The sequence below is a fragment of the Falco punctatus genome, assembly GCF_963210335.1.
Source record: "Falco punctatus genome assembly, chromosome: 3".
NCBI classification, from domain to species: Eukaryota; Metazoa; Chordata; class Aves; order Falconiformes; family Falconidae; genus Falco; species Falco punctatus.
The window spans coordinates 102,773,659-102,797,187 of NC_137582.1; the positions used below are offsets into that span (position 1 = coordinate 102,773,659).

Sequence of the window (23,529 nt, forward strand, 5' to 3'; positions counted from 1 at the left end):
GATTACAGAATAAGTCCACTAAGAATTAGAAACTTGCTGAAGTACTTCCAAGACATCATACTTAACATATGCAATAGGTGTAGACAATAATTCAGCCCACTGCTTGCAGGTTTGAACCTGTGGATATTTATCATGAAGATCTGTTCACTGGCTCATTGTGTTCTGCCAAATGCTGTTAAAACATTGTTTATAATGTATCTAAAACATAAAAGTGGGGGAGTGTAACGAATTTTGCTTTAGAGTCAAGTGCTAAAACAAATGACAGGTACAAAAGCCTCTTACTTTTCTCCTCAATATGTTTGAAATTTAAGGTTAATGTAAAGAATCAGATTGCTGTTGGAAGGAGACAAGAGATATACATGTTTCAGCTGATCTACGCTTGCACATAAGAAGAAAGATGAGCCAATGATAGGGAAGGGAATGAAGCTATTAGTGAATTGTCAAAGGAAAGGAAGTGCTGGAGAAGAGGTTTTGGAATTAGGAGACTGATAAACATAAGTTCTAGTCAGAAAATTTGGAGAATGGATTTCCCACTGGAAAACTGACATCTTTCAGCAGAGGAGCGATAACTTCAAAACTGTGATCTATAAATGCGACTGCAGCATCTCATCACAGGCGCCAAGCCGAACCTGCCAGAGCAGGAGCAACCCCCTCATCGCCTCCCCCAGCATGGCACAGCGGACCGGCACCAGCACGGCTGCCCCGGCATGGCAGGGGTGAAGCCGGACTGGGAAACTTGTTTATGGAAGAGAATTGGGAAACTGAGTCACTGCACTGCATTTCCTAAGAGGTAACACTGTGCCAGATTCAAATGAAATAACTTTGGCTTGAATATGCTGGCTGACATGTTTCATTTCCTTATATTTTCAGGCATGTTTCCTTACGTTTTCAGGCATTCTCTTCTTCAGCTACAGTCAACATTTTCCATGATAAGCAGTCACCCTTTTCAGGTCTACACTGCACACATAACAAAATTAAAAACTTAATCATCCACTGAAAACATATTTGACAATTTTCATGCAACAATCAGATTTAAGAACTATACTTGACAGTAAATTAAGAAGCGCTTCTATTTTTCGAGTTATTTCTGAAATTTTGGCTGAGCAGTTAGCAGGCTTCCTGAGGAGCTGAATCAAGGACATCTCCTGACTTTGTAATCAGCAGCAATCTCCATCCTTCAGGTTAGTCAGTGAAACCAACTTTCTCTCTGATTACCTTTCTACCTGCCTGGCACTGACAGAGAGAAGACAAGCTCGAATGTGGCCTCTGAAAGGTCTTCAGTAAATCGTGTGCTTAACCATTAGGCATCACTCTGGTTACTTTGGAACAATCTTGAAAACAACAGCACAGAAAAGGCAAAACTACTTTTGTTCCATCGACAAGTATTTGTACGTATGTCACCTCAGCATTGCTTATTGCAGATTTGTCATTGGATCTTTTCATCTGATACTTCTTTTCCATTGTTTGGAGCTTTGAAAGTCGCAGTCAGAAAAATCTTTATCGCAGAAGTAAGCCTTGCCACTGAATCAGTACCTGCTGCATGGTGTGTTTTGCAAAGATGTGGCTAATGTGGGGGTGGCAGGAAGGGGAAGCAAAGCTGATACTTGTTTCTTTAATTTCTTACACAGTTCCATCAGAAAAGACATCTTGCTCTAAAGTCTCTCCTGATGTTAATCTCCTAATAGCTTGGTTTCCCTCCACCCCATTGATTCATCGGTCCAATCTTTCTTCGGATTTGAACAGGGGTAGGGGGAAGCGCTTTCCCATCTGCAACAGAAATCCCTGTGCTGGTTCTCTGCCTGTTACCGTCAGAGGCCGGCGGGTTAGTACTTGATAAAAGGGAAGAGGTAGGTATTTGTCTCTTTCCTGGAGAGAAATTCTTTGCGTCTTTGCCAGGGAAAACATCTGATCCTGTTGCAATGATTTTTCTTTTAATTGGAATGCAAAGATCTTATCTTTTTATTACTCCTTTATTGTTGATAACCACTCCACTTGCTCACTCTCTGCAAATGTCCAGCTTATATATACAACCAGGGAAGCGGTTCATTTTTCCTCCTTTTTAGCTTTAATCATTTGCCTAACAACTGAATTGTGCCAGAGTGGTTCATATATCCCTTCCCTGCAGTATCTTTCTCAGATGCCTGGTCTGTGTCTCTCTCTCTAATTTCCAGGCACAGATCGGGCCAGTGACTGCTTCTTGCTCTAATAAATAACTGCCCAAGGTGTGGGAGACCACTTTATGGGAATTCAGTCACACGGGCCTATGCAAAAATAACAGTAAATGAGAAATTTGCAGTGAAAGGGAAACATTGCATGCAAGTCAAACGCCCACTACTCTCTTAATTTAGTTTTTTTGTGGCTTTGCATTGCCATACATTCTGTAATGTCAGATCAGTGCGTGGGGAAGTGACGGCCTCGTGGATAGACCCGAGGTGCAGGAAATCTGAGTTTTATTCTCAGCTCTGCCCAGCTCCCGCCGATGCACAGCTGGAGCTGCCTGCTCACCAGTGGCCACATAGACCCTGGCTGCCTGCCCTGCTGCTCAGCATCCTTGCTGCTACTGCAGGATGCTCTGGGAGAGCAGCTGCGGGCACCTCCAGAGCTGCAGGGCTCCCACTGGGTGCAGAGCAGGAGGCATTGGGAGCCTTCTTGTAGCCACGAGAGCCACAGATGGCTTTAACGCCCTCTGCCAATGTGAGATAGCCTCCCTCCTCCTCCTCCTAATACCCACTTTCTGTCAATTCTGACATACGTGTGAGCATGTGCTTGTATACAGGCAAAACCACTTGGTCTGTTGCTCTTTGATTATTGTTGCTTTTCAAGACCGTCTCCCACCCCTGTAGATCCTCTGCCGGTGTCTCAAGTCTCTGTGCTCTCTGTGTTTCCTGCCCTCCTCCCTTCTCTTTCTTCCTCCTTCCCATCTTCCTCTTCCCTGCACATATTTTTGGTTCTGGTTCTGACCATCTCTTCCCCTCCCCTCTTCAGCCCCAAACTGCCCCTGCCTAAGGACAGCGTGTGGAGAGAGGCACTGGAAGTGTACGCACAGGGATGCACACGCCTGCAAAGCGGTGCCTTCCAAAGGGGGACAGCCCAGCTCCAGCTCGAGTAATTAAAGGCATCAGAGACACAGGTAGTGTTTGCCCACGGTTGTGGTCTGTCTCCATCAGTGCCTGCACCTTCTGACCCAGGGGGCAGGTGTCATCGGCCGGTCTGTGCTCCTGACAGCTGCAAGCCAGGCCCCCGCTGCGCTGCTGCTCTGGCCTCTCACATTGCAAACTGTCCAGAAGAACAACCGCTTCTACACGGGCTTGCGAGGTGAGAAGCCCAGTGGGACTCCCCACCCAACGGTGACTTGCAGGGAGGCTGCCCCACGCCCTGCCTCCCTGCTCCCCACACCCCCCACTCCCCCCACTCCCCACACTCCCCACACCCCCTGCTCCCCGCACACATCCCACACACACCCCATACCCACACCAGCCTGCGGCAGCGGGTGCTCACGCTGTGGGTCACAGGCTGCAGAGCCCCCCGCTTCCCCGCTTGCCCTGCCGCTGCAGCCAGCCCTGCTGCTGCCTGCTATGGAAATATGTACCATCTCCATCGGGAAGCAAAATACTTCCCTGTGCCACGGGGCTTTCATGAAGCTTAATTCCTTACAGGCGTGTGACACGCTCAGGGTCTGTGCAGTTGGGATCTCACAGCGTCTCTGTTTCGCTGCACTGCATCTCGAAACATGTGAGAGTATTAGCAGTAGCACCAAAGGTTTGATTTTGAAGGGTTAATGCAGTTGCACACACACGTACTCTTTATAACTATGTGTTACTGTTTTCTATGTACAAAGAAGACAACCCACATTATATCATGTCTGGAAAAGAAGGGAAAAGCTTCCGTATAGAGTGAAGGGGTAGATGTTTTTTCTTAGTCCTACTTAGACGATGTAGAGTGTAGCCACATCTCACAGGAATGCAGCCCACTAAAAAGGCATTTCTGTCCACTTTTCAGTTATTACTACACCATTAGAAGAGATGGAGAAAAAGGTATGTCCCAAAAAACAAGCAAAATATTATTTTCAGGCAAAAAGAGCATTTACCTGAAGTTACCCTGCGAAGGAAAAGTACCAGGTTTCAGAAATGTTACTGATAGGGGCTGAAGTGTGAGACTGGCAGTGTTACAGTAACACCGCTTTCGGATGTAGCTGTGACTGTGGCTGCTACCAGCCACGGAAAATGCATTTTTCCTCCATTAAGTCTTCCAGCGCAGACTCCCGCTACATACAGACTGGTTCTGTACCAGATCATATCTGAAACATAAAACTGCCCTCTGTGGGGAAGGGGAGAGAGCCCGTGCTGCACCGTTTTTATGTGGAGCCTTTATTAGGCGGCGAGCAGCACTGCTGAACTGTGCCGTTTGTTTACCTGGCAGTGGGCTACTGGGACTACTCAACACAGGCACATAAGCCTGAAAGAAGTAGCAACACTGACAGATAGCGGCTACCTGAAGGACCTTTGGCTTTTGTTTGCCAAACTATCTGTCCCCAGCAGCAGCCTGAGCAAATGGGTGAAGGTTACCTGTGCCCCGGTTCCGACTCTTGGAGCTTAGGCGTGATGAGAGCAGGAGCGGCAGAGCTTGGAGCGGCACATGCCCAGGCGCTTCTCCGCATTCAAACCCCGAGCCCCTGCCTCGCTCAGCCACAGCGGTGGTGCGTTAAGGGAAGGAACAACAGGGCTGCCAGTCCCAAGGATCATAAAAAAGTCATAAAGCAGGTCCCCAGCATTCAAAGTGTTATCCTGGAGAAAATGGATTTACAAACTAAATGTGTCTTTGTGTTTTTGAGCCAGAGAGTTCATATTCTCAACTCTTCCATTGAACTGTGAAGTTCTTTAGTGACAAAAAGGGTTCTTGTATAAACACAGTAGCTGTGACATTGTCACAGTTGGCAATACAGCATTCAGTTGCCGGGAGCTCACCTGTGCAGCCCTTCTGTGGAGACCCAGCCGTGCAGTCAGTGCAACTCACCAGCACGTGTACCAGTAAGGAGTTGAGTGTGGGGGTGTGTTTCAGCAGCAGTTCAAAGCAGGATGCGTTGTTTAGATCCTGCATCGCCCCTGGCATTAATACAGCCCTGATGATACTTCGCTGTGTTGCATCCCGACAAAAATGTCGCGGAGCAAGCTATGCCATCAGCATTTCACTGTCAGCGCCAAACCAGAAAATAGCACTTGCAAGGGCAAGTGAGCCAGTTGAACCAACAACTAGTGGAGGCCAAGTCTGAAAGCTTCTTCAGCTCTGCCACCGCACGAACCAGTTGGGCATGAGGTGCAGCTGGGACGCTGATGCCAGGCTCCCTGCTGCTCCCCTGCCGGCGCTGGCACCCAAGCTGCAAGTCAGGCAGGGGGCTAACCAGGTTAAATGCCGACTGTTTGGTTTTGCTAGGTACATTTTCACACAAAGAAAATTCCCTGATTTGCTTCACCAAAAGAAAATGGAAATGTGGAGCTGGAGACAGCATAGGAAGGCTGCACTAACCTGGCAGCCTCATGGCCCTGCCGGCAGAGCGTGCTTTGGGACACACCAGTAGGGATGTGCCTTAGCGCACTGGCCAGAGCTGGGCTGTTAGGAACTCTGAATTCAAAAGGCACTTAGAATACATATTCTAAATGATCTTTGCAATATAAGTTGTATACTGGAGGGTGTATATGTGAATGTAAATTAGTTAAATGCATAGTCAGCATAGGAACAAAGCTGGGGTGCATTCCTGAAATGTGGCATTTATGGCAGCACCTCGCAGCAGCAGCAGCAGCAGCAGCAGCACTGTTTTCTTCTCGGTTCCGTGTTTCCATACTCCAGCCCTGTTTGAAAGGAGACTACTATATCTTTGTTTTCAAAATGGAAAAAAGCACTACTGGTTTTAATTTGCTGCCTAACGACGCTGTCACACGCACAGGCACGTACACAGGCATTGGCACCAGGGCCGACATGAAGATCTCGCAGCGCCACCCTGTGGCGGGTGCGGGGACGCGCCGGGTGGCCCGGCCCGTGGGCGCGGGTGTCCCCGTGGGCGCGGGTGTCCCCGGGAGCGGCGCCGGGGACGCAGCAGCATCGGCGCAGGACCGGACCGGCTGGGGCCACCCCAGCGGGCACGGTGCGACCCTCCGCTGCTGTTACTCCTCACTGTTCCTCCCGCAGCGCAGCGACTTCTCAGAGCCCTGGGGACACGCAGCCCGTCCCCGGGCACACGGGTCCCTCCCGGAGAACGCGCTCCGGGGCGAACGGCGAGGCGCACTCGCAGCGCGGAGGGGCAGGGGTGACACGGGCAGGCTGGGGGGAGCTCCCGGGACCCGCGGCGGAGGTCACCCGGCTTCTAAAAGGCGCTCCGGGGGTACCTCGGGGGCTGACTGGCCGACGGGCAGTACAGTGAAGTTCACTTGTAAATAGGTCATAAATTCCTGCGCACGGGCTAAATGGATTTTTTTCCAGTGAATCACCACTAGGCTTAAAAAGAAAAAAGGGACAAGCCAAAAGGGCACGAAGTCAGCCAACGAGGGAAAGAGAGAAAAGAGATCTCATGCAAGCAGTGTGCAAAACACGCAGTTGAAAAGTAAGATGTTTATCAGAAAGTCTTGGTCATAAGTGAATTCTGCATAAGGATGGTTCTGACTTGTGCTGTCACACCTGAAGCTTGTTTCTCTACTAGGTTATGATTTCACTACTATAAAAATGTGCGTTTAGTACACCGAACATTGCTCCCCAGACACATACCCTATTCACTTGCATTTCTAATACAGAAGCATTTTTGTCAAACCGAGACACATACAATACACAGATGTGTCCAACACCCAGTGATGGCTGTACCCCAGCGTGCTGTGGCTTCTGAGTTCTTACTGCCTCTCCTTTGGGGGACTGCTCTGGTCACTGGCTCCATACGCCAGGAGTGTGCCAGCTGAGCACTGGCCTCTCACCTGCCGGCTGCATCAAAAGCCGTAAGAAGCCGGCACACGGAGCAGAGAGGATGCTGGCTGAGGCCCCTTCATGGGTCATTGTTAAGAGGTTTTCTCCTTTGCTTTAAAACTGCCCATCAGCAGCATCAGGGCGAGTACAAACTTTGCCTTTATGAGAACAGAATATAAAAATGTCTCTCCCCCCAAATATTCCTGGAATAATGGAAAAGAAAAATCTCAGCACCACCTATACAGCAAGTTTTCAGATAAAGTAAAAGGAGAAAAAGGATTTAGCTCTCAGTTTTGCAGACACCCATATTGTTTCTGCTTAGTGATGTGAACGCCACTTTCACCAGTTCAGATGCTCACGGCTAACACTACTGACATGATTTATGGTTTCTAAGATCAGCTTATGAAGCTACCATGCTCATCTCTTACGCGAACACAGGTATGGTATGTCTTCTTTGATCATTGATGTGGTTGTACCATCTTCCCTCTTCCGCTTCAGATGTACTTGTTTTCATCCCTGCTCTCATAAAAATAATGATGCTTGCCTCACCCTGTTCTCACCTGCTAATGATTTCTGTCTCCAGGCATATCTTTCCTCAGCAAGGCACCAGACCAAATAATTTTTTTTTGTTATCACTTCTATCAGCAGCTCCATTCTTGATCACTTTTGATTCTGCCTATGTTCGTTGCAGTGCTAAGATTTTTCTCTTTGATTAAAAATGACTGCTGACAGCTTCCTCCTTTCCCCCTACATTCCTACTTGATCTTCTGAACTTTTCCTGATACACCATAAGCAGGAAAGTATCACTTTAAATTATCTTCTGAACTTTGAATCTCACCTGTTACATCCTGTGCCTGTGCAGATGGACCAACACACTTTTAGTTTCCCAGCTGAGTGGGTTTTCCCGCATCATTCTAAGTAGGTATTTTTTTCACATTTAAATAAAAGCTATCATACTCTGTATTTGCACCACAATTTCTCCTTAGGGACCATGGGGCACCCTGCCTGACGAAGACCGTAGAGGAACGCAGGCCTCGCCAGGTTAGGGGAGCAGCGGGGCTCTGCACCCAGCAGGGACATGCACAGTGCCACCTGCCCAGACTGTCACCAAAGGCCATCCAACACCCCCATTTTTTTCCCTGGGCTGGACCCTCATGGCAGTGGGGAGGAGAAGGGTAAAAGAGAAGGGAAGGGCAGAAAGTTGTGGTCTGAATAATCTTTTCACACAAGTCCAGTAAGAAGAGCACACGTTTGATTATGGCAGGGCTGTTCAGCTGTTTGCTGGTTTTCATCTATACATTTTGCAGTGGAGGTGAGGGAAAAGAAGTTTCCCATCTGTAGATTACTAGACAGCAAAGTGTCTTTCTTAATTGCCACCCATGGACTCACCAGCCCCTGCAGCTGGAAACCACTGCTCTGAAGCTCTGCAGAGACAAACAGCTTCAGTTATAAAAATTGCTCATCCTGGCTGGTCGACAACCCCGTCTAGAGTTTGAATGAACTTCTGTTGTGATGGCACAGGAATCTCTGTCATCAGCTTCCCTTCTGAAATGAATGTGTTTAGACACGCTTTCCTTCTGCAGAGGAGGGAAGGGATGTTAAGTTGTACGCATCCCTGCTAGGCAAAGGGAGAAGTGTTGATTCATGCTTCCGAGTCATGCATTTCAAAACTATGTGGGCTTCAAGATGCAAAGCGTGACTGTGAAGATGCCATGGGAGTAGCCCCAACACAGTAAATAAGGTTTAATTTATGAGTAAGGACAACTACCTGTAGGGTTTTCGAGGCCGTGTCTATGCTGGGTTATGTATGGGTAGCCAGCCCCACTTACGGGGTGTGCTTGTGGTAACCCCTTATGCAGTTGGTCCAGTGTGAGCCAGTTCATGTGCTGCTGTACAGAAAAGTGTCCATGCAAAAGTATTTGCGTTGCTGAAAATACACCTGTGCAGAATCCGTCAGTGCAAAACTAACCCCACTCCTAGAGAGGGAGCTATGGGGAAAATGTAACTAACTTTCAGAAATTATTTCTTTTTTATATCCTTTTCTTTCAGGTTGCCCAAGAAAAAAAAATCGAGAAGCTAAAATAGTCTCTGCTATATTTCCACTGAGCAGCACAGAGCTTTGCCAAAGATATTTGATGGGGAAAGAAAGATCCTCTGCTAACAGAGCATGAAGATTGCATTTTCAAATGCAGGAAGCCAGGTGATGTACAAGTTGGTGACCACAGTTTAAACTGCTAACTGATTATTGTGGTGCTAAGAATTTGCATCGCCTCTTTTTGAAGGCAATTGACAACATTGGTGATAGCTCAGTGCGAGTGGAATCAAGCCTCAGATGCACATTTTATTGTATTCCGTGTGTTAAAGTCATTCCTGGAGCTGCTTCTGTAAAAGCCAGCAGAAACCCTGGCAGAAGGTCCTTGGCTGAGAAGTCCAGAGTCTAGAAACAGGAAAGGATTGCCACGATGGAAACTACCCGAACCTCTTTCACATGGGGCACTCACGTACAGCAAAAGCTGCTCCAGTTTCTGATGGCAAGTCCTGATGGCGTTTGAGGGGGGTAGAGCTTCCCTTCCCACTGCAAACACTCAAAACTACAGGATGAGGTTATTTCGCTTCCCCAAGTGAAACCTGCCACTGGTTATCACAGTGGATCCAATGAGGTGTCTGGGCAATGGAAGAGCCGGAAGGGCTTTTGAATGTCTCCATATTTTGTTGTAATATTTAAACATGATACCGCCCGCAGACTTCTTGCCCTGAGCAATTATATATAAATAGCAAGAAACTCCCTGCCATAGGGACGGGCCAATCTGTGACTTTTGAACAACTTCTGCATCACTTCTGAGTAGTTCAGATACAGCTCTCATAACAGCATTACATCAGCCTGTTGACACCAGGGCTGTCTAGCACCGGGGTGGCTGGGCCACTCAAACCCCCAGCCACGGGGGAAAGCGAGAGCGACACTGTGCAGCCCCCCGCGCGCCCAGGCCCTGCGCTGGGGCAGGGTCTGTGGGTGGCTGCTGAGCTGCTGTCACCCCCCGCCTGCAAACCACCCTGCAGCTCTCCTGGGAGCACCGAGGCATACAGCACGTGCTTCACTCTTGCCCATTTGCAGATGTCTGTAAGCTGCCGGTAGATTTTGGGAGGCTGGCCACCTTGTGCTCTACAGCCTTCTGAAAATTAGCATGGAGCAGGTATTAGTGTGGATTAAGTACGCTGTGACAGGCTTACAGCATCAGTCATCAGCCTGAATAGGGAAATGCTCAGCCAAGTCACCTTTAGGAGCATCATACGATGCATTTTGCATCTTCATTACAGCTGAAGCACCCAAAGCAGGGTAATGTGTATTTTATTTTAAAAGAAGTTTTAGCTAAACGTGTTTCAACCTCAAGTAAATAAACTGCAGATTATCTCCTTTATCTTCTTGGAAGTCAGCTGTACTGAATGCATGTGTTTTTAAAAATTTACCACTTTCAAGAAACGCTTCCCCGCAAGGCTGTATCTACCACCCCAGTGCTTTCACTCAGCAGTTATACGAAGTTGGTATCTACAGCATATGCTTTTGTTCATGCTACGTATTTGAATACAAAGGCGTGGTTAAATTCTGATGTCCTTTTTGAGGGGAAGACTGGGGAAAACATCTGCCTCTTGATGGAAGCCATCTGGCATAACCAGACATGAAGTCAATCGTTTTAACACAGTGTGTTCCTCAGAATTACAGTTACTTAAGAGAATTACAGATTCTTCCCCTAATGTTCTCATCACACACCATCTCAGGGATTTTCCCTTGCACCTACCTAGGACTGACTGGTGCAATTATTTTGTAAAGCTCTGTCTCAGTGCAATCAAAGTAACCAGAAACAATAATAATTATTATGTAGATTTCTGTTGTTATCCTCCCAGCCAAACTTTTCATCTGCACAATTACAGGTGGAGAGAAAATCACAAAATCTTTTCTGTGGAAGGAGGGGCTGCAGAGGTTTCTGAGATCTGCAGTACAAGCTGCAGCACAGTTTGTTCCAGAGAAAGAAGTTAACATGTCCGGGTTGGTGGGGTGAGGTGAGCTCTTCCCGCTTCATCCCTCACTTGTAACATGCCAGTTCCAGCCCTGCACGGCCCTGCAGTGTCAGGCTTAAGTCACTCAGTTCTTAGACGCATCAAACCTGCCAGTGAGGGATCAAGTGTTGTCTGTCCCTGTCCATCTAGCAAGGTCTGGTAGGACAGATAGGACACTGAAAGATATAAAAGCTGTGTGGTAGGCCAGCTTTCAAGAAAATGGCAGAAGGCTGTGTTCAGCCTTCAGCTTTCAGAAGAAGAAAGTGTTCAGAAGGCTGCATGACCTTAAATGTACACCTTTGGGTGAGAGGGATTAGCAGGCAAAAGGGAAACGGAGTAACCATCAGTCTGAGATATCTGTAGGGCAAACAAAGCCACATCATTTTTTGACATGACTCAGCTCTGCTGCCAAGACTATCACCTCCACATACAGTAAGGAGATGTTCAGTACCAACAAATACAGTTTGTTTAACTGAGTTACTCTTGAAACAAAGGGCAAGATTACACTCAGGGAATCTGGAGAAAATCTGAAGTCTTCTGGTTTCCTTAAAGAAGTTATTCCCTATGGCAGAAATCAGGGTGGGGGAGGGAGGGGGAGTGCAAGACATTGCATGAATATAAAGTCAGTTCCTGGTGCTTCATGTTACGCTACAGTGTCCTGCCAGTCATTACCCACTCACCAGCAGTTTGGCCGGGGGTCAGTCCTGGGGCCAATTCCTGATGAATTCTCGTGGTCTTTGAGGCTATCTCTTTCCCTTTGCAGTCCTGAGGGAGGCCTCAGCCTGCTGTCCCTGAACAGAACATTATCAATCCACCCTGCAAAAGAAAGAAGCCTGGGTGTGAGCTAAAAGTACTGGCCAGATGAGAGTTGAAGAGAAATGCTGGAAGTCAGCACTTCCTGGTGGAGCTCCATGGAGCTGCCTCATCAGCAGTCACTGGTGGTGCAAACTTCAGTTTTCACGTGCAAAAGGACATGGACAGGTTTCTTTGATGCTGATTATTTTTATTTCAGATCAAGAAAGAACAAACAGAGCAACATATGTAGCAGAGATGCACTATCAGTCTCGCTGCTGAGAATGGTGCAGCCTTGTAAAGGAAGGAATACTATAAAAGGTAACGACTCACTTTTTATGATGTAGCTTTACCGCATGCACACAGCAACATTAAAAGAATGTTATTGGGAATAATAGGGAACTAGGGAACATGAGAACTAAGGCTTCTAGTCAAAATATGAAGAACAGCTGGGGCTCACGTAGCTAACATTCAGTATTCAGTTTTAAATCTACTGTTCAGTGTATGGCCTTCTACAGATTCCCCACTCTTCAAGCCCCGTTAACTGCTAAAACAACAAAATGTCTTACAAGTGAATCCTTCCAACAAGGGCAAGGCAGCATTACCTTCCCCACACACACTCCAGGTCAGAGTACCCACACACACACTTTCTTAAAACTGTGGCTGAAGACACTTGCCTTGCACAAGAGCACTGGAGCAGAAAGAAAGTAAAGACCATTCTCCTAAGCAGTGCCTAAATGCCTTCACCATGAAACTGAACTACTCCTCTTGCGGTTCCTTAGTCTCACTCACAACATACCTTTCAACTTCTGCAGCAAATGAGTGGAGGGCAGTCAACAGCCTCCTTTACTATGTAACCTTGAGGCTTCCCAAAAAGTGGCTTCCTTCAGTTCATCGTATGAGAAAGGGATCTAGAAAACTTATTAGAACATGCAGTGTGTCACTATGCCTGTTAAAAAACCTGGTAAAGGATGCATGGCAGCTCAAGAATTTCCCTATCCCTGGTTGCTGCCGATAGTGGCTGCCTCCCAACACAATCCCATCATGAAGTTCACAGCACTGTCTTACAGGCCAAATTCCCAACCAACCCACGCTGTTCTTGTGTTAAGGTATCTCTACTGACATGCTAGGAGGAAAAACCTCGGGAGAACCTGCTGTTTATAGACTCCCTGCAGACTGTGTGCTGTCAGGCTTCTCCCTGTCAAAATCCTGGCTGCTAGCAAGGCAAACCCTCTCTGGGAAGGAGCTGTTGTGAAGCCCCATGTGCCTGCTGCTCTGAGCCCTTGGGTCCAGTCACACTGACCCTGGGAGTGCCACCGAGGCACGAACATCTGTGGTACTTGCTACACAAGTACTAGGGATGCTTAAGTAGTTGAGCATTCCCGGGGATGCTTGTAGTGGCCGTCGCTCCTCAGCACGCTGCACAGGGCCTGGCACATGGCACGGAGCCTCCCGTCATGTGCCTGAAGAGGGCTGCGGCGGGCGAGCAGCAGCTCACGGGCTCCCGCGGGGGAGGTGCACGCACAATCCGGCTGCTCCCTGTGGGCAGGGAGCAGCGGGGCCGCCCCCGTGAGGGCTCACCGGCACCGGACCTGGCCGCAGGCCCGAGGCCGTTGCCTCCGCCCGGGGGCAGTAAACCGCCCTCCGTCTCCCGCCTGGGGAAGCCTCGGAGCGCAACGCGGGGCCCCCAACGAGCCGCTCGGGCAGAGCCGCGCCGCCATGCTCCCCGCGCAGGGGGACTGCAGCACCCAGCATGCCCCGCGCGTCCCGCCGCCTGAGGTGCGCAGGGCCCGGCGGCCGCGCTGCCTGCCGGGAGCCGTAGTTCGCGCGTGGGTGCGGAAGCGTGTCTGCAGTCGGGAGGGTCGCTCAATAGACCCACCACTACCACCACCCCGCCCCGCCCCGCCCCGCCCCCTACACACACCCACCCACCCACCCCACCCCCCGCGGCGGAACGGCGGGACAACCTCCCCCTCCGGTCTCCGCCCCCGCTCCGCCGAGCGCGCCTGTGCCTTTAAGGCCGGCCGGAAGTTCAGCGCCCGGCGCCTGCGCAGACAGGCCGTGACCTCGCCGCCTGTGGGTGCCGCCGGTGACTATTGGGGCACCCCCGACCCCCCCCCCCCCCCCCCCGGCGGCAGCGCCAGGCTGCGGCCCCCTGCCGGGCCAGCGGGCGTTGCTATAGCGACCCGTCCCCGGGTCCGGGTCGATGGAGGGCCCGGCGGAGCGTGGCGGCGGGTCCGGCGCGGAGGGCCCGGCGGGGCTGGTCACGGAGATCCGAGCGCCGGGCCCGCGGCCGCTACGGCTGCTGGAGTGGAAGGTGTCGGTGGGAGCGGCGGTGCAGATCGGGTCGGTGCTGGCGCTGTGCGCCCCGCTGCCGCCCGCCCCGCGCCCCGCCGCCCCGCCGCCCAGCGCCGCCAGCGCCCGCCCGCCGCGGGCCGGCCCCGAGCGCAAGCTGAAGGCGGAGCGGCCCGGCGTGGTGCGGGAGCTGTGTGCGCGGCCCGGGCAGGTCATCGCGCCCGGGTGAGTGTGGGGTCGGCGCGGGGGGCCCGGCGCGCGGGGGGGCGGGGAGGGTTCGCGCTCTTTCCCTGCAGCGGAGCAGGGCCCGGGCTGGCCGCGGGGAGCCGGTGACCGCCGGGCCGCGCCGCCGGTGCCACAGGCGCTGCCGGACCCTCCCGCCGGTGCCGGGCCGGCCGCGCTGCGCTCCCCTAGCCGCGGGCGGCGGGCAGGCGGGCAGCGGCCGCCTTGTCCCGTCCGTAAGCCCCGCGTCCCCTTGAGGGGCCGGGCAGCCGTGCCGTGCCGCCAGGGAAGGGCCTTCCCCAGGCTCCGCGCGGGGCAGCGCGGGGGGCAGGAGGTGGAGGAAGGGTGCGGGGACCTGAGGACATGATGCCCCAGCCCCTCGTTCCCGAGCCCGTGCTGCGCCCACAGCCCTGCCCCCGCGGGCTGGGTGCCCACCGCCGACACGCTCGGCAGTCCTTTCGGTTTAGTTTCGCGGTTCGCTGTTAGGCTGGTGCAAAACTCGGATGGCAAAGGGACCGTTGCCAGTCTACGTGCCTGTGGCTGTTTTAGCGTCTAAGGCTTGACAAATCTAAATGGCATGGCGCAGTGTGAACATTCAGAAGAGCAAGGCATTCAATGAGAATAGTTTTAACAGTGGCTTTGTCTTGATAAGACTGTGCGTTGGTCGACTCTTAAATTGTTAATTGGCTAATAGTTAGATGGGGCCTCTCAGATTTTTAGGTTACCTTGGGTTAATTGCTTGCTACCCTGTACTTCAAGCAGTTTTTTTTCCTCAACAGGAAACCCCTGAAACGCTCTGCTTCCTCTGTTTTATGACAGCAAGTTATTTTCTTTTATTGCAGTTCTCTTGATTTTTGGGTGGGTGCAGCCAGGCCTAAACATTCTTGATTGAAAATCACCAGTACATGCAAAACATCTGTGTGTGGAGGTGCTCTCAAATATTCAGGAAAAAAAGCTATCTGATTCTGGTTTTACCAGTTAGTAATATAAGGTGTTGCAGAGGAGATAAGAGCTGTGTTTTTCTTGCTACAGAGAGCGCTATTCTTTCTAAGATAAGACTGTGGCTTTCCTTTTATGCCACATCAGCGTTCTGTAGCACGAACAATCTTTTAATATCTGACTTAGAGCAAAGGTGCCGTAAATGCTAGGTTAGATTAAAAATCTTAAAACTCCATACGCATATGAAATTCATCTTGATAGGACTGAGTAGAAGGGGAGATAACTCTATGTTGTCTTTCCACTGCATAACACTTGACAGGAAAACCAAAACAAAAAAATGTTTTTAACTGGTGAATTTAAACAACTTTAAAATATGCTGGGTCTGATGTAGCGGCATTTTAGGTTTAGGTTTTCTCTACGTAAGCTTTAGGACTCAAATGCACCAGTCTTTATAGAATGCTTTTACTGGATTTGTCTAGTCTTGATTAACTTTATTATAATTAGCAAGTCCTTGTTAAGTTCTTGTTTTGAGACAATTAGAAAATCAATACTGTTCTGTATTAGTGTTGTTCTTGGCTTCTAAAACATTTTTGTCTTGTACTACTAAAAGTTGGTTCTCAGTATTTGACCATTGCTACACATTACATTTCTGGAATTTTGACTTTTCAGTGTGTGTTCTCTGGTGCATGCTGTACTGGTATTTACTGGGTGGATATGAAAGAAAAATTCAAGCAAAGAGGTAGAAGAAGCATGACCTAAGGGCAGTAGAGCTGGTCAGCAGTTGGAGATAACTGCATTTCTTTGGTCACTTAAACGTAGGTTTTTCTGGTGAGCATTTAATCTGTTGCCTGCAGCTTCCCATTTTGTGGAATGGAAATAATAACATTTTACTACCTATCAGCAATATTTAAACATAGATTGAGGTTGTGGAGTATTAAAATAAAAGTGTGATTAAGGGAGATAACATAGCTGAAATTTATTCAGTATATCCAGAAGGTAATACTTTTTTTTTTTTTTTTTTTTTTTTTTAATTCAAACTATCCAAGGTGGTAGATGCCATTTGCTGCCCTCAAAAAAAAATGGGTTTGGTCAGTTTAGCTCCGAATTCTCTATAAACCAAATATATGTGCAAATGTTTGTCAGGTACTTAAACACTTTAGAAATACTGTTTCTATTCCAAATATTTTTCCTTTTTATTAGAACATGAGAACATAAGTTGATTAAACCTTTTTATCTGAGGGTAAATAATGTGACTGGCTAAGTTGTTTACCATGTCATTTGGGTCATCATTGTTTCTGAAAATAATTACATCCTTTAGGGCAAGGCTCTCCCTCTTAAGACGATACATGTCTAAGTTTTGGTTATTTTGCTTTTATGTTAGGTATGAGATTAAATCATTCAGTGCATGAAAGTAATTTTCCATATGTATAGCACTTAATTTTCTTGTAGTTTGATTTGCCCACTTTCTGGCATTGGCAGTGGTGTAAGCTGTCCCCAGGGGAGAGGATGGTATGGGTGGGCCTGACAGCCCGAGGCAGGCAGGAGGTGGCTTTTGCTTGTGCTAGCAGAGGTAGGCTTGCATCAGATGTCAAACTAGGACTTGAGAGAGGAAGATGTTTGACCTGTTAGGACTGCAAAGAGCAGGGATGACAGTGAGCAGTTAATGAAAGATCTTGGATGTTGATGAAGCATAATTTCTGTGGGTGCAGGAGCAACAAATAAAATGTCAAAACCTGCACTGCTCTGTGTATTATTAATGCCAGTTACCCATCAAGGTTAATCATTCCAAAGCTGCTACAGGTATGTCAGGATTCTGGGTTGGGTCAGTGTTTTATCTTATGCAAGTATTTACATAAGCATTTCTACTGTGAAATGATTGTCCCCTCTCAGGCCCTATTGATGGATTAGACTACTACTAAAGTCTTTTGGAAGACTACTGAAGTGAACAAAATAAAATAGTTATTACCTGTATGTTTCAACTGGATATCTTTGTGTCTTACTAATAGCTTTAATAGCTAAAACTTGCATTCTTCTACAGAACATAAAGTATGTGAGTGTTGTAATAAAAATCTTGTTCAAACCTATCTAGATTCTAGTGAAGCAAAACTTGTATTTTCTCTTTTTGGAGAAGATAGCAAGAAAGAGGTGGGAATTTGTTCTCTAAAACTGTAGATTTTGATGTATAGATTTTGATTTTTCTATCAAAAACTTTTTTATATATTTAAAAAATAGATCTCCCTTGGGGTATCTAATGTCACAGAGCCTCAGGGCCTAGTTTACCAGCTAAGGTGTGGATGCTTAACCCTGGACCCCAATACTTTTCATCTTACAGTCTTCAAGGGGAATAAAATGCTGATGAATTACAGTTTATTTTGAAGTGATGACACCTGTAATAAGCTACAGGAAAAATAACTTGCTGTTTCAGTTATTACGAAAACATTTGTGTCTATCTTGTCAAATAGTCAGTGAGCTTATTAGAGTCTACAAAATAAGGTCCTTGCCAAACACTGAGGATTGTTGAAAAATGCTTAAAATCCTAGCTTACTATGTCTCTCACCCAACTCCTTTTTACCCTTGGATTCATTCAATATTTTTATTATATGCGTTTTGGTACGTGGCTTTCCAATGTGTCTCCTGGGTATCTTCCCCCCCCCCAACACACACACCCTGTCCCTCATACACTGTGATGCTAAGGAAGCTGTCTTTTTAATACATCTGTCTTGTGTTTGCTTGAACTTGATACTGAAAAAGATCCAAATTCTAAATGAGGCGTTTCCATCCTTCATTACCTTCTTTTTCTCATCTTCCTAGTTCTCTGGCAAGTAACAAATTGGGAAGCTTATGCTAGAGCTAATAATGCTGAATGTTAGAGTATAAAATCTCTTTTCTATGTGACCATCAATTTTCACAAAGCTTGTAGGAACTTCCTTATCTAAAAGAACCAAGCTGCTCAGTCAGGTTTGGTTGGAAGGAGGCATCAGGCTCAGAAGTTACCAGCAGGGTGGTTGTAGCAGCCTTGTGTCTGCAGTGCCTGGTGCAGCTTCCTTAGGCCATGGTTTTGCAGCTGCTTCAGGCTAGTAAGAGAGCTGGCTGGAAGGGATGCTCACGCTTCTGTATGCCTCCAGCTTGCAGGGATGGGATTTGGAAATCATGTAGCTAAAGATGGCTTAGTCTTATTTTTTGGTTTGTTTTGTTCCTTTCCATCCTTCCTACCCAACCTCCTGTGAAACGGTCTATACTGCTCAGTTGCTGCAACAGCACTGTAGTGTAGGGAAAGGGAGGGTGGTTTATCCTTTCAGCAGTAGTCTGTATTTTTAGGTCAGATCAAAGTGGTTCTGTGAATGCCAGTAGAGTCATTAGGGGGATAAATGACATGTCGACACTGGGAAATAACATTATTGAAGTTGTATATGTCCCATATTGGCATTTTGTATGATAACCTTTAGTAAGGTTTCTGCTAAACCAGGGGATTTTCTGCTCTGAGTTCGTACTGTAAGTTGCTTATCTTACTTGAGCTCAAGAACTTTGTCACTTATGTGGGGATATGCAGAATCCCACAGGCCAGCAGACAGTGAGATAGCTCACGGGACTTTTACACATCCCATTGTCGAACTACAAGCTGGTTATAGCTCTCTTTAGAAATGTGTATGTTTGTAGATGTCTGTGCTGGAAATAGACTTTTACCCACATTGTAATGGATTATTTCATTGCTGTCTAGTTTCTTTACTGTATTTTTGAGCTTTGTGTCAATACTAGAGTTGTTTAGAAAACCACAGTCTTTTTCAAAGGCAAGTGTGCATGTTATTTCTTCTCTGAAACTGCCACATGGATTTCCTTAATTGTGAAACAGATAGTCTTCTGAAGAGAAGATGTATGGACAGAAATTCTGACTGGAGGACTGTAATGAGACCTTTAAATTTTGTGCTGCGCAATACCTAGCCCTAGAACTGGAAGGGATTTGAAGGGTTTGAAGAAGGAAGAGACAGATAAGACACTTGCTTTGAATTGTCTTAGAAGTTTCTATCTTGACCTAAGACTGTGTTTTCCTTTGAGAAATCTTAGTAGTACAGCTTGCATGCCTGTGTGGAACTTTCTGGTTTGCTGACTGCATGTTTGGTGTTAACTTAAGGGATGGCCCTGGTAGGGGTCCGAGCTGTTTGGATTTTCAAAGTCAGTCTTACCCAGTGGAAGACTCCCCTTAGGTAATCTGATGACTGAACATTTGAACTCACTGAATACGAATGAATATGGGGTAATGGTGATGAATATTTTGGGATCTCTTTTTAAGAATTATAATAGACTATTCATTGCAAGTTGTCACTTAGAAAATATTCTTACAAGTATCTGTTTTGTATAGGCAAAAGTAATTAATCTAAGGTCTTCTGGCGCATGTGAATAGTTGAATGTGCAGCAGTTGCCTTTTGAAGTATACGGGGGAGCATAAAATGACTTCCTGGAAGGCAGGTAGTATTGCATTACTGTTTATGGTTCAAGGATTTTGACTATACATTTTGTCTAGGTTTTGTTTTGCTGAACCCAGACCTACGCAATTGGAAATCTCACCCTTGGGCTATAGGAGGAGGATAGATACTGTTGATGAAAGGAGAGACTTACCATCTTCAAAAGACTTTGGACAATGGAAAGGTTCCCCCTCCTTTGTTGTGGACAAGAAAGAGCTGCCATATGTAATGTGTACTGTGAAACTGGGGTGAGAATTTCTCACTGTGTTTTGTAGAATGTCACAACAGTGCTCAACAACTGCATGTTTTCCTTCAGCATCTATATCCCTACTTCTAATGAAGAGGTGCTGCTTGTCTGGAAGGGTGAATCATTGTTTCCAGTCAGTAAAAACTCTTTCAATTGGCCTCAGACTAGCCTGTTGATGAAAAGGAATTAGCCAGAGTGACAAACACATGTAATTTCTGAGAGCTCACTGTATCTTCTCTGATGTTTTCTGAAGTGCTGGTTCTGTTGAAAAAAAGGAAGGGGTGTGTGTGGGGTGGGTGGGTGTGGCGTGGCGCGGAGGCGCTGGGGGAAGCAAATACAAAAACCTGTTTCCAAAACAAAGAGCGAAGTTTTTTCTGATGGGACTGAAGGATTTAGATTTAGGGTGACCGGGCTGATGCTGGATGATTTATACAAGGTATCATTCAGAGAACCATCTAGATCCAGAAGGACTTCTTTCTGTTGTGTGTTCCTATGGAAAAGGTGGCAGTGTACCATGTAGATTACTTCTTATCAACACATCAATTTTTTTGTAGTATGTCCTTTTTTAAAGAGAGGATGGGATAATGGGATATTGCCAGGCCACTATTTCACTAATAATCTTAAAAAAAAAACCCAACACTTTCCTACATTTTTTTTTGAGAAAAAGATAGGACATAGTGTATGGATAGGCAGTGATTTAGACATTTAGAGTAGAACTGAATAATGCTGATTTGTGTGCATTGTAGTTCTTCCTAGTTTAAAAATTGCATCCAAAACTTGGCAGTATTCAGCTGGGGTGTAAGGCAAAAGGTCTTGGTGCAGGCTGGGTGAACTGTGTGAATCCCCATTCACAGGGGAGAGGTTGAATGGGCAGTTCTAACTGAGGAAGGCATCGCTCAACAAGAAGGGAATTTAACTAACTTTCCAAGTAACTTCGCAGCTACTTATAATACCTCCCCTTTATGTGCTGAGTGGCCTTCTAAACTGTTGCACAATACTTTCAGAGTGTGTGTTGGGATTCTGGGCTCGTGTGATGCTGCTGGATGTCCTGACAGGCATGCAATGTCACGTGGCTCTTGCCAAATGTGGAGCTGCTGCTCCTTGGTCTAAATGCTGCTGCATAACTTGTGCAGTGTTGTTCATAATTGCTTTTAAGGATGTTAAGAGTTATTAAATTTTCCTATATAACTGTGTTCATTTGGCTTAACAGCAAGTCCCAGAGGAAAACATATGCAGAGGGTAGTGTCACAGTAAGTTTGTCACAGTATCAATAAAGGAAAAGGAGAGGAGGAAGCTGTTAGATTTGAGGATTCTGCATCCTACAGTAAGCTGCTTCACATTTTATTTGTTGTTTGGAAGTAATAGACAGAGGGACCATGATTGCTTAAGTGTCTTGTTCTAACGAAGAAGGTGATAAAATGTTTGGAGAAAGTGTAATGCCCATACATCACAAGGCTCTCCCAGATTTGTTATGAAGCAGCAAAACCCACATATATAGCTTTGCTGCAGGCTGTGTGTGTGTCAGACTGTCTCTTCCTCGGTCATCTTTCTCTGCTTTGGTGCCCAGGCCATGTTGGCGTTCATCTGTAGCTGCTGCTCTAGAAGTGTGCCTGCAGGTGCAGAAGGCAAACCAGATCTGTTCAGGTAATCACAGGTGATCTTGGCTGGGGGTGGGAGTGCAGTGGTAAGTTGGTCTGAGATAAGGGGAAATTATTTGCCTTTCCCTGGAGAGGTGGGGGATCTGAGAAGGTATACACCTCAACAGAACAGAAAGGAGTCAGAGGTGGGATTAGTCCAGGACTGCTGTCACCTGGTCTTGAGGCAGTTTAGCTGTGTATACTGTTCCTTAACTGATGTGAAAGTTGAAGTGTGGCTTGAGAAAACTGCAGTTTTAGGTTAATTACTCTTCTGTCAGTTAAAAGAATGTACAGTCACAAATGCCAGTGAAGTAGGCAGTGTTCATAATATAGATGTATATATATATCTATATATGCCACTTGGATGACTCTGATTTTTGATCCTGCTGTCAGATGGATGTTGCTGAACCAGTGAGCTTGTCTTGAAGTGTGTGTGCTAAAAAGCTGCACTTCAGTGGTTTAGAAAATGGATACTGGGATAATGGAAACTTTGTAGAAATGTTTCCTTTGAAAGCTGCAGGTAGGTTTTCTTAGGAGCTGTACCATGCCTCATTCTTCCCTTGCCAGCTTTTTCTGTGAGTGAAGTAGTTTCCCTTTTGTTAAAAAAACAAACAAACAAACAACAAAAAAAACCACAAACAAACAAACAAAACAAAAACAAACCAAAAAAACTTATCATTTATTGCTTTTGCTCTGTGATTCTTATACAAGCAGGTGCTGATGGCAGTGGATTTATGAAATGCTGAGAGGGGAAATCATAAAAGATGAAATCCCTTCTTTAGTCTAACAGTGAAAATCCTGGATATTCATATTAAAACTACAGTCACAGTTCATTGGTTTTAGATTTGGATGTGTTCTTAAAGCTACTATGTTTTAACTATTTCAGAACATCTTTTATACCCTGCATAATTCTTACTTTTCTAAGATGTGTTATGTGGTAGAAGGAAGCTGGCTATGATATGTGTTATGTTTCCAGCTGTAACTGACATTAATTAAGACTATTGCTGTGATGTTTATGTGTAGAAATTGCAAATACCTCTTAGAGATGCTGTCAGCAGTTTGAAGTCCCATGGGGCTTTTCCAATAACGTTTCTACCTTTGGTGTAAAGTACTTATGTTAAGTGTAGTCAGGGAGTCAAAGGATGCGAGTTTACTTTGATTTTACTGTTACTGCTTCAACTGGTAGTTGTCTCTTCAGTTAAGAATATGTAACCTGTGTGTAAACACAAAAGTAATTTTCCAGTCTCTGCGGCCCTGTGCTGTTGGATGCAGTTCCTCAGCTCTCAACCAGAGTTGTGCTGCAAGTATTTGGGAAGTGCTGTGTGACTGCTAACTTTGCAATCGGAGAGAGGTGGCAGTGGAAATGCAAATGCATAAAATAGTAATGTCACTAGACGATGATAACTATGGGGGCACGGACTGCGGAACAGTTTGCTGCTTCAGTGGATTATTGGGATGTGACAGCCTATTTTCTTCTCTTTACTGTTAAAAGTACTGCTTAATACTGAAGAAACAAGTTAGAAAGACATGAACTCTTAACTCTGTACTCTTGAATTCATTCTGTATGAACTTCATTGTTTTGAGGTTTTTTTTATGTAAAAGTATGGAGAACTATATTCCTACCTTTAAAAAAAAAATAGGTTTGAGTTCTCCCAAATAAGATTTTAGTTAGTTTGTTGGGTTTTTTTAATCTTGAACGTTTTTAATTCATCTTTGAAAGATTCACTAGACTTTATGTAAGGGGCAGGGCAAACTAATTTGCTGCATTTGAACCTTGTTATTGTACGTTGTTAACTTCTGACATGGCTTTTTGAAACGTGTAAGAAGCTCTGCTCATAGATGTGTGCATGGAAGGTTAGAGAGGGTTACCTCCTTCCTTGTAATGCCAGCTCTTCTCCAGAGATAAACGGAAATACTTCCTTAAGGCTTGCAAATCATG

The 23,529-nt window shown here is 46.5% G+C and overlaps 1 protein-coding gene and 2 long non-coding RNA genes across 4 annotated transcripts in view; 2 read left to right on the forward strand and 1 right to left on the reverse strand.

Annotated features, from left to right (window-relative positions):
• LOC308060971 overlaps positions 1-13,730 on the reverse strand; it is a 244,485-nt gene extending 230,755 nt beyond the window's left edge. The window contains exons 1-2 of one of the 2 annotated variants that reach the window (XR_013926994.1): positions 12,590-13,730; positions 11,679-11,814 (exon numbers count right to left, since the gene is read on the reverse strand). This is a non-coding gene — a long non-coding RNA (uncharacterized lncRNA). Of the gene's footprint in view, positions 1-11,678 lie in introns of both variants that reach the window. The other variant, XR_013926995.1, reaches the window with a different exon arrangement.
• On the forward strand, positions 1,712-10,361 carry LOC308060972. The gene is made up of 3 exons (XR_013926999.1): positions 1,712-1,847; positions 2,986-3,315; positions 4,000-10,361. It is a non-coding gene; the product is annotated as an uncharacterized lncRNA (long non-coding RNA).
• Positions 13,731-13,992: 262 nt separating the features above from the next.
• The window catches only part of CTDP1 (CTD phosphatase subunit 1), a 114,553-nt gene continuing 105,016 nt past the window's right edge, over positions 13,993-23,529 (forward strand). The window contains exon 1 of the mRNA XM_080380333.1: positions 13,993-14,310. Within this exon, the coding sequence (XP_080236459.1) occupies positions 13,997-14,310 (314 nt within the window). The 5' untranslated portion in view covers positions 13,993-13,996. The remainder of the gene's footprint in view (positions 14,311-23,529) is intronic.